Source organism: Bos javanicus, chromosome 29 (assembly GCF_032452875.1).
Source record: "Bos javanicus breed banteng chromosome 29, ARS-OSU_banteng_1.0, whole genome shotgun sequence".
Classification (NCBI taxonomy): domain Eukaryota; kingdom Metazoa; phylum Chordata; class Mammalia; order Artiodactyla; family Bovidae; genus Bos; species Bos javanicus.
Genome location: NC_083896.1, coordinates 47,304,557 through 47,315,084, shown reverse-complemented (window position 1 = coordinate 47,315,084; position 10,528 = coordinate 47,304,557). Strand labels below are relative to the sequence as shown.

General features: G+C 55.4%; 1 protein-coding gene across 3 annotated transcripts in view; it reads left to right on the top strand.

Annotated features, from left to right (window-relative positions):
- Positions 1 to 3,165: 3,165 nt before the first annotated feature.
- The window catches only part of LTO1 (LTO1 maturation factor of ABCE1), a 67,341-nt gene continuing 59,978 nt past the window's right edge, over positions 3,166 to 10,528 (top strand). The window contains exons 1-5 of one of the 3 annotated variants that reach the window (XM_061407289.1): positions 3,176 to 3,357; positions 4,683 to 4,788; positions 5,843 to 5,913; positions 8,663 to 8,780; positions 9,037 to 10,393. In XM_061407289.1, the coding sequence (XP_061263273.1) occupies positions 3,308 to 3,357; positions 4,683 to 4,788; positions 5,843 to 5,913; positions 8,663 to 8,780; positions 9,037 to 9,105 (414 nt within the window). In that variant the 5' untranslated portion in view covers positions 3,176 to 3,307 and the 3' untranslated portion in view covers positions 9,106 to 10,393. Of the gene's footprint in view, positions 3,358 to 4,682; positions 4,789 to 5,842; positions 5,914 to 8,662; positions 8,781 to 9,036; positions 10,394 to 10,528 lie in introns of those variants that run through there. The other 2 variants (XM_061407290.1, XM_061407291.1) reach the window with 2 other exon arrangements.

Below are 10,528 nucleotides of genomic sequence, written 5' to 3'. Positions count from 1 at the left end.
CTTGGACCATGCTTTTGCCTGTTAAGATGCATTAACTTCTTATCCATTTTAAGAGAATCTTCATAAACCAGAAATACTATTCCTTTAGTTATAATATTTATGACCAATACATCCCAAGATTATCCTCTGGTTTTTAATTCTGTTCATTACCACGTTGCACGTGTGTGTGCTCAGTCGCTCAGTCGTGTCCAACTCTCTGCAACCCCACAGACTGTAGCCCACCAGGCTGCTCTGTCCCTGGGATTCTCCAGGCAAGAATACTGGAGTGGTTGCCATGCCCTTCTCCAGGGGACCTTCCCCACCCAGTGATCAAACCCATGTCTCCTGCGCCTTCTGCATGGCAGGTAGATTCTTTACCCATGAGCCACCTGGGAAGTCCTATTACCACGCTTGGACTTGCATAAATTTGCATTGATTTTCCCTTTGTGATTTCCCCCGTGGCTTTTCATGTGTTAAAAACGAATCTCCATACTCACCTGAATGTTCTACCTAAATTTTTAAATGTCTTGCTTTTTTCTCTAAAAAAAAGTCTTTAATGCATTTAGAACTATTTTGATGAATGGTATGAGATATAAAGCCTTTCCGGATGGCATAGTGGTAAAGAATCCACCTGCCAACACAGAAGACACAGGAGACACAAGAGATACCAGTTTGATCCCTGGGTTGGGAAGATTCTCTGGAGAAGGAAATGGCAACCCATTCCAATAGTCTTGCTTGGGAAATTCATGGACAGAGGAGCCTAGCAGGCTCTAGTCTATGGAGTCACAAAGAATCAGACAGGGCTGAGTGATTGAGTACGTGAGATATACATGGAACTTGACTTTTCCCAGACAACAAGTTTTCCCATTTTAGTGATGGATGAATATCCCTTCCCCCCATTAATTTGTGGTGCTTTTTATCCTGTGGGAAGGCTTTACGTTTCCTGAGTCCCCTTCCAGGCCCTTCCATCCCTATTTCATTCGTCTGTTCTTGAACAAACATGCTACAGTATTCTTATGGATACTGTTGTTTGGTCTCTAAGTTGTGCCTGACTCTTTGCAACCCTATGGACTGTAGCCCTTCAGGCCCCTCTGCCCATGGGGTTGATTTCCCAGGCAAGAATACTGGAGTGAGTTGCCATTTCCTTCTCCAGGGGATCTTCCTGACTCAGGGACAGAACCCATGTCTCCTGCATTGCCAGATGCGTTCTTTACCACCGAGCCACACGGGAAGCCATACTTTTATGGAGACTTTCTTTTTACACATCTGGTATAGCAAGTCTTCCATATCATTCTCTCTTTCAAAAGCATCTTAGTTATTCTTATCAACTTATTCATCCAGATGAAATTTATTGATTTATTATTTTACTTTTTTATTGCTTTGGCTGCCGTGGGTCTTTGTCGTGGCTCAAGGGTTTAGTTGCTCCATATGCATATGGGATTTTACGTTCCTGACCACCGATTGAACCTGCATCCTCTGCATTGGAAGGTGGATTCTTAACCACTGGATCACCAGGGGAGTTCCCAGATAGAATTTAGAGTTTAACACATTTCCCCCAGATTATGTGGATTATGTGGGGTTGCATTTCTTCCTATCTTGGGTGGTGGGGTAGTTATTCTTGTATAGGTTCTGCTCAGATCTTATTGTGACCATGGTAAAGTGGATTTCTCTGACTATCCCTGCTCAGACCAGTATTAATTATTGTTAGAATAACAAAAAGCAAGTGATTTTTTTTTTTTGGCAATTCAACTGCATAGCTACTTACTGAACTGTATTATGAATTCTGAGAGGGTATAAATGCTTATTTTGAAATTTCTAGATGGACCACCACACCTACATATAATGGCACTTTGTTGTCTTTTTTTCCCAAAGATAGTTAAGACTTCTTGCTCGATTTTATTGCACTGATTAGGTTTACTGGATGTGTTCAAAGCATTCTTGCTTTACTCCTGATTTTAACGGGAAAGCTTTTGGTAATTCATATCTATGTTCCACTGTGGCTGATAGTTTGACATACCTTTAAAAATCGTGTCCAGGAAGTACCTGCCGTGGAAATGACAAACGGGAGGACTAACAGCAGAAGCTATTATTTATTTATTTTTTTAAGGGGGGATGCCTTCAGCTGAACAGAGGGCTCTGGGGGGTGTTAATTACAAATCCTTTTGTGCTGATTCTTGACTCTCTGCCTGCATTTTGAATAGGTCTACTTTTACTTGTGGCTCAGCTGGTAAAGAGTCCACCTGCAAAGTGGGAGATCGGGGTTCGATCCCTGAGTTGGGAAGATCTTCTCCAGTATTCTGGCCTGAAGAACTCCATGGTCGGTATAGTCCATGGGGTTGCAAAGAGTCAGACATGAAGGAGCCACTTCCACTCACTACTTTTACTGGGGCTTCCCTCATGGCTCAGATGGTCAAGAATCTGCCTGCAATGCAGGAGACCTGGGTTCAGTCCCTGGATTGGGAAGATTCCCCTGGAGAAGGGAATACCAACCCACTCCAACATGCTTGCCTGGAGAATTCCATGGACAGAGGAGCCTGGCAGTCTATGGTCAGTTATTCATTGAGTGTTAAGAGGACCTAGGCTGTTCCTGTCACCTACTGCTGTTTCAGATTCCCGGGGGGTCGGGTCAGCCCTGCGTTGTTTCTCGAACAAAAGCCCAAATGCCCTGGAATACTGTTATCGTGGATTCAGTGGCCTTTTAGGCGGGGGGTCTCAAGTCTGACTTGGTCCTGGCGGGTGGCCCTTGGCTGTGGATCGGGATCGGCGGGGGACTGGGCCACTCTTCTCTGGGTACTGTCTCCACTCCGCGAATTGCCTTTCCTGGAACTTCTTTCCCTCAAATCCCACGGGCCCAGAGCCTGTTGGCCAGAGCTCCGGGGGAGGCGTTTGGTTCTTTGATAAATTTTCCAAGTTTCTTTCCGTGGTCCTTTCTGAGCCGCTGTTGGCAGTTCGGTGGCCTCTGCCTGATTTGGGGAAAGTGAGATCATGGGTCAGCCCCGCTTGGCCAGGTGGATGCTCCAGGTGGGGACCGACCAACCGGCTCGCGGCCCTGCCGGGGGGCGGGGCAAGGGGCCTCGGGGCGGAGCCGCGTCCCGGCCTAGCCCCGCCCAGCGCCGCCGCCGCCGCCGCGCACGCGCCCTGGGCCCGCCCGGGCGCGTGCTGAGCCCTCCGGCGTGCCGTCGTTACCCGGCCTGCCCCGCGCGGTCGCCCCCGGAAGTGAACTTGGCATCGCGAGTGGCCGGGGTTTCCGCGAATTGTGGCCTCGCGTGTCCGCGGCTCCATCGTGGGGCGGCGGAGCCCGACGAACGGGGGCTGGTCGGCGGCCGCCATGGCCGGGGATCAGGACATGTTCGACGCTGTCGTGATGGCAGATGAGAGGTGGGTGGGTCGGGGCCCCCAGCCCTGGCGTGCCGGCTCTCAGCTTTGGGCTGCGGCCCTGGGGGAGCGCCCTGGGGCCCCTGGGGTGGCCGGCGCGGGAGGGCCCAGGATGCTGTTACTTCCACTTCTCGGGCGAGCGCCAGGCGCCCAGCTGCTCCTCGAGACCCGCCTCCCTCCTCCGGGGCTGCCCCCATGCATCTGCTCGGCCTGGTGACTGCCTCCCTCCAGGGACGCCCCGTCCTCGGGTGGGGCGGACCTCTGCCATCTGGGCGCTGCCCACCTCTTTCTTGTTCCTCAGTAGTAGGACAGACGGCCGCATTCACGGACAGGCTCATCAAGGTGTCAGGCATCATCCTTTTCCCTCCTGAGCCCCTGGGCAGCGCCTAGGGGCTGTGACAAGGCGGGGTTGGAGGGTGGGGTGGGGGGGAGCTCTTGGCCGCTTTGATGGCTGTCTTCCAGTGCCCAGCCCGCTTGAGACATCGATAGACGTCCCTGAGAAAGAGGGAGCAGGAAGCGATCAGTCGCTGACAGTTCCTTTGGAACTTGCTGTGAGCCGCACGCTGAACTAAGCCTTGTACCCCCGTTATCTATTTTATCCCTACTTGTGAACTAGATCCCGTCTTTGGGATGGGAGGCAGGGTCACTCCCGGGGCGGGGGCGGGAGCCAGTATAAGTGGGAATGGCACACTTGGCCTCCCCGGGGGCTCCAGCCAGCCCTTTTAACTTTGGTGGCCCGTGGGTTGTGCTGGTACAGTTCCACTGCCGGCCCCTGTGGCCCGGCTGTCATGGTACACTGCGGTGACCTGATGGCCCTTCTCCCTGCCTGGCTCCTGACGTGTGATGGAAAGCCTGGTGCAGATGGCAGAGTTTCGTTTGTTTGTTTTGAAGCACTTGCCCAAACAGTCCAACTTACAGACTTACAGAACTGGGGCTGCTGACTAAGTCACTGGGGAGATTTCAAAAAGCAGATTCCTGAGCTTTACTGAGATGAGGGGCGAGGCTCCTGAATTTGTATCTTTGGGATTTTCCTGTGTGTTTCCAGTGTTCTCCCCGGTTTGGGAATCCCTGATTTATCCTAGCTTCCTCATTGTAAAAGAGCTGAATTTGGCTTCAAGGAGTATAGCGCCTTGCCACAGCACAGGCTCGGGGAGGGGTGGAGCTGACATGGGCCTGTTTCAGGCTCAGGTTCTGTTGTTTTTCTGTGATACTAGGTCTGGGCTTGCAGTCTGGGTCGAGGTCTGGGTCACGTGAAGGAGACGAGTTTTTCCAGGGAGAATCCTCTTTCTCCTGTTTATTTACTCAGACTTGCTGCTTCTCCGTCGCAGGTTTCACGGGGAAGGGTACCGGGAAGGCTATGAAGAAGGAAGCAGTTTGGGTATGATCGAAGGGAGACAGCACGGCACCCTCCATGGAGCTAAAATCGGATCTGAAGTGAGTGGGGACCTCCCCCTGCCCCACCGTCACTTAGAAAGGAGTCCTGTTCTTTTACTGTTGACAGTTTACCCTGACGGTCAGTATGATGAAGCCACAATTTCAGGTCTCTTAAAGCGGCAGTAGGCCAGATAGAACACTGATGGAGGCATATTCCTAGGACAGAGCCTGCAGAGCGTGTGGCTGTGTGGCGATGACGTAGTCGGGTGGGCTGGAGGAAAAAACAGGTCCCTCGCCACCTCAGTGGATGTTGAGTATCGTGGTGCCGAGTCCTCCTGCAGAGTGAGCACCCCTGTGTCCTGTGAAAGCATGCTGTTGATATTTACCTAGGAATTCCATAAAATGCCCGATTTTCCTTTTCTCCTGCCTTTTGTCCTGGATGGGCCCTTACTTACAGGTGACCAGCCATGAACAGTGAAGTCTGAGGCCACTGGAACTGTATTAGGCGTCTGTGGCTTCAAAGTGAAATCATTCCACGCCCATGGCTTTAAGACAACCAGTGTTTCTTATGTCACAGAGGTCCTGGTGGTCCGTGGTCCAGGAGCAGCTGAGCCGGGTGGTTCTGGCTCAGGGCCCCTTGGTGCTGGAGTTGAGTCAGCCACTCGAAGGCTTGCCTGGGGCCAGAGGAGGTACTTGTCAGATGGCTCGCCCCCTCGGGGTCTTCAGCACGTGGACTTCTTCTTAGGGCCGCCTGAGTGTCCTCCTGACCCTGTGTGGGTGGCCCAGGTGGGCAGGGCAGAAGTGACATTGCCCATTAATCGGGAGGCCACGTGCCACCTCTTTTGTGTCCTGCTCATCACGGCCACCCAACACAGTCGGGAGACCAGCAGGCGTGAGTACCAGTGCAGGGGGGAGGTGGGGCCCAGTGGGCTGCCTTGGAGGCTGGCTGTCCCGCTGATAACTCGACCTCCGACTTCCATTTCCTGCTCCAGGACAGCACGAGAAGGAGCACCCCCTCTCGCCCTCCCCCACTTTAGTTTTGAGAGCTTGGTAATTAGATCAAATACAGCGCTCGGTTATTCATTGTACTCTTAAATGTGTCATCAATTCACAGATCGGGTGCTACCAAGGCTTCGCGTTTGCTTGGAGAGGTCTCCTGCACAGTTGCGCCACTGAGAGAGACAGGTAAGGCCGAACCTCCTTTCTTCTTTGGTGTCTGGACCAGAGTTGCGGTTCTGTGGTGCACCCTGATCGCGGGTGCTTAGAGTCTCAGTCTTCTCATCTGTAAAACGGAGAAAATAATCGGGTTGAAGTAACCTCATGAAATTGTTACAAGGTTTACAGGAAATAGTACCTAGAAGGTGCTGGGCCTGTTTTGGGTGTTGGATGAACACCTACTGTTTTCTCAAGAGTCCTCTGATCCCCCCCCTGCCTTTTCCCTGGAGGCCTTCAGGCACTCCCTGCCAGTCAAGGCAGATTGAAAACAATTTTATCTTCTCGTTTCCCCTGAGCTTCTGATAAACAGAGCACGGTAGTCTGGGTGTGACCCAGGCTCAGAAATGGTGGCTCCACCGGCACTGGGACTTGTGACGTAGCCGGAAGGTCTAACGAGGTGCCAGGTCCGTGTGTTTTGCCGGGTCGGGAAGCGCTAAGGCGCCGTCAGCCGTCCTCTGTAGCGTTTGCAGCCTTCTGAACCTGCTCTTACGGGTGCCGCTTCCCGAAGCCCTGGGACCCTGTCCCCACCCGCGGTCTTCACTCTTCAGCCGTCTGTGAAAGGCTGTGCTGCCGCTCAGGGGAGCCGACACAGGGCTTCGGCGGCTGCTCTGCGTCATTCGGATGCCTGGTGGCCTTGCCTGGCCAGGGAGGGGCTCCAGGAGTGTGAGTGACAGAGGCAGAAGCGGCATTCCCCCGTCCACGTGACTTGTCGTCTTATTTGGAATGTTTTGAATTTCTAGAGTTTGTGCCACTGCCGTATTCATGTGTCAGAGCAGGGATGCTCGAGACAGGGTCTGGGTGATTCTGGGGTCGCTGCTCTCTGACCTGTCCCATCACTGATCAAGTGGGAGCTGAACAGACTCATCCACCATGCAGGGCCACCTCGAGGAGGTTTTCCTCTAAAGGCCCAGCGGGGCGGCGGAGTAGCTGGTGATCTGGTTGGGACGGTGGGTGGCAGCACGTGGCAGCACTGGGTGGCGGTCAGGGCTGAAGGTGCCTCTGCACTCCCGGCCCGCGAAGCTGGGGGTGGCGCGCCCGGTCATTCTCCAGCAGCCTCCCCTTGTCCCTCTGCTGGTGTCTGCAGCGCACGGAGGGTGTGAAGGTTCCTGTACCTGGGGGCTGCCAACTCACACCCCAGGGCAGGGTTCGCCCCACCCCCCACCCCCGCCGTCCTAAAGCCGTGCCCCCAGGCTCCATCAGGGGGAGGGTCACGTGGGTTGTGTCAGGGCTGGTGGGAGCCCCGCTGCCCCCACCCCAGCAGCAGAGCCTGGTGGTCTCTGAACTGCAGCCTAAACCCTTTCATCTTAGAGGAGTGATTTTTGGATTTTCTAAGTCTCTACAGTTTAAAAGAAAAATGGTAGAAGGCACACAGAGGATCTCCCGCTGCCTTATGTTCCAAGTGAGGATGTTAGAGGAGAAGCGGCCTCACTCAGTGACGCCGGGGGCTTCTCACCCGGAGAAGGCGTGTGGGAACCCGTCTCAGCCTGCAGGATGGGGTGTCCAGCGGGTGACCATGGCTTTCTGACCCTCCCCGAGCTGCCCTGCCCTCCCGCAGGATGGTGGAGCCCCGTTTTCCTTACTGGAGCTGTGAGCGGGCCACAGCCCCCGGCGTGCACCGGCCTTGACCGTGCGCCGGGCTGAGTGCATCTGGAGCAGCTGGGGTGACCGGCCGTCGGGCGGGGCTGCTTGCGGCCTTGAGAGTGGGCGGTGGTCCCCGCGTCCGGCACGCACAGCCGTTCCCCGTGTGGCATCTGCCTTCCATCTGCTGGAAACCCAGCGCCTGGTTGCTTTCCTTCACTCTCTGTGACGCTTCGCGGTTTTGTGTTTTCCCCGAGAGGCAGCTGTTGTAATTCTTGTAAACTGGTTTAAGAACAGCAAACGTGAGCGGGTCCTGGTCGCTTTGAATGGCTGTAGCTTCATCCTAAGGACAAGTCCTTCGAAATTCCCTGGGAACAGATACCTAGTATGCTCCTGACACCCGGTGATTGGAGATGGGCAGGGTCACTTGTCCATGACCCAGAAGGGTGCCTGCCCTCCCCAATGGGAGCCCTGGCCTCCAGGGTCTGGTGGAGACTGACGGTTACTCAGCGCTGTTCTGTGGCATGTCCTGGGCTTTCTCTGGATTACTGATCCTCCTGAGCCTGGGAGGTGGCCATCAGGGCCCCATTTTACAGATGAGGATGCCGAGTCCCAGAACCGTGAAGTCCCTGAGTGCCTGGGGGCAGTCCTGCTCCAGCCTGAGCCCCTTGTCTTCCTGGGGAAGTGGCTGAACTCAGGCAGCAGACACTGTGGACGGAGCAGGCTTGGTGTTTACCTGCTGTTAAACTCCCTGAGGCCCTGAGTGTGAAGGTTCTGGATCCGAGAAACCCCACAGATGGGAGCAGGCGTGGCCATGCCCAGCACTCTTTCCTTCTGGTTGTGTCTGCTCCCGACTCAGGCCTGGGACCGGTGGTCTGGGTGCTTGTCGAGTCTCCTCAGCCGCTGGTCCAGGCCGCAGCCTGCCTGGCGAGGTCGGTTCTCGCTTGATGTCGAGCGCAGGGGTGGGTGGGTGCCCATCGCCAGGCGGGGGAAGGTTGTTCAGTGATGACTACGTTAGCCGCCAGCTCCTGAACCCCGGTGTGCTCAGCACCACTGCTTTAAGGAGCGCACCCGGCACCTTGCTGCATGGGCCGAGCCTGCCGTGCCGGGGACTGAAGGTCTTTCTTTCTGTGTTTTACAGCAAAAAGATGAAGGTCTTAGAGGCATTGATTGGGATGATTCAGAAGTTCCCTTATGACGACCCTACTTACGATAAACTTCACGAAGACTTAGACAGAATTAGAGGGAAGTTTAAGCAGGTTTGTGTCCCGCATGTTTCTCTTTGATCAGGATGCCTGTCTCAGGCGTAGCTGGGTGCCCTGGGGGCTGCCTCTGCTAACGGTTTTAGGGCCACCAGAGCCGTGTCTTTGGTCCATAAAGCAAGTCCTCGTGTACCTCGATGTGAGGAAACCGGGGCCCTCCGGGGAGCAGATGCGAGGACCTCACGGAGGGTGGTGGCCTAGAGAGAGGTCTGCGCTCATTTAAAAAGCCACCTTTTTCCTCTTGTGTTTCCAGCTTTGTTCATTACTGAACGTTCAGCCCGACTTTAAAATCAGCACAGAAGGTTCTGGACTTTCATTCTGAGGACAGATGAACAAAGACGGGACATCAAGGAGCAGAGGTTCACGTGTTAAGTGTTGAAAAACGTGATTAAAAGCAAGACAGTGGGGAGGATCCATCGTTTTGCAGGGTCGGGTCCAGTTTGGCCGGTGAAAGGGCCCCCTTCCCCGAGGTCCCCCCGTGTGGCCTGCGTCCTCCCCCGCCGGGGGCCGCTCCACACAAGCCCGTCCTGGGTCGGGTCCTGTCTGCCCCACACTCTGGGTGCAGCCCTGGCAGAGCCCTCGAGGGCTGCCCGTCTCTGCTCCGGGGTCCGGCCGCGGGCACGTGGGTGCCTGCCCCCTGGCAGGCCTGGCTGGATCCAGACCTGGCTCCGGACGGAAGCAACACCCATTACTCCTCGGGCTTTGCTCAGTGCTCAGAGGGCTGTTTTTTCAGAGATGAGGGGACAGGGTTGGCACGGCAGGAGTGACAGGTACTGTGGCGTATACTGGCCCTAGAGATGCGCCAGCGCCTTGTGACCTGCCCCTGGTGTCTTATTTATTCCCTTCGGGAGCCCACGAGGCAGGCGTTACTCGTGGTTTATAGAGGAACCCGAGGCCTGAGAGACCACCCGGTCCAAGGGCTGCGGGTGGCAGAGCTGGGACTCCGGCCCTGGTGCTCGCCCTGTCTCCTGGTGCCCTGGGACGCACGCTCGCACCCACAGGCCCGGGGTCCCCGCCCATGAACAGCGCTGTGCTCGTCGCCTCCTGTGCCGTGGACGTGGGCATCTGGCTGAGAGGAGGAGAGGCCGGCCCTGTGCCCGAGGAGCCGGAACGTGCTCTTCCGCATCCCCGGGTGCGGGGCGGTACTCGTCGTTAAAAATGGTCCCAGGGGAGATCTGAAGGCCGTCGCTCCGCATGCAGGCACCTTGGGGTCACTGTGAGTCTAGTCCAGCTTTTAAAATCCTCCCAGAGCATCTGGGTGTGCTCTGCTCCCCTGGCAGCTGCTGAGGGTCCCTGCGGGGCCTGGATGTTGGGGTCCTGGGTGCCGAGGAGGGCGGGTTGGTGTCTTGAGGCTGATGGACGCGCTGTGGCTCCGTCCCGTGCATCTCGCTGTGTGTTTCTGGCCTGAAGCCCCTTCTCAGCTCTGGGCGGGCCGGGCCTCGGCTGCGCCGTCGTCACAGAGACCACCAGCTCATCTCCGTCCAGCGGGGTGGAGGGCTCTCGTCATCGTTTTCCTGGGCGGAATTTTGTGTTTCCTAAGCTAGCTGTTTGGATAATGTATTATTTTTATAATTGGAGAAAAAAAATAAACAGCATATTTTAAAGCCAAAGGCTGTCTGGGACCTTTTTGATGCGACTTCTGGTGAATTCGTTCCTTCCTCCATGGTATTTGGGGTTCAGAAACCAGGGTCGCACCGGCGGCCCCCTCTTGCGTTTGTGTCCGGCTTCAACTAACACACGTGGAG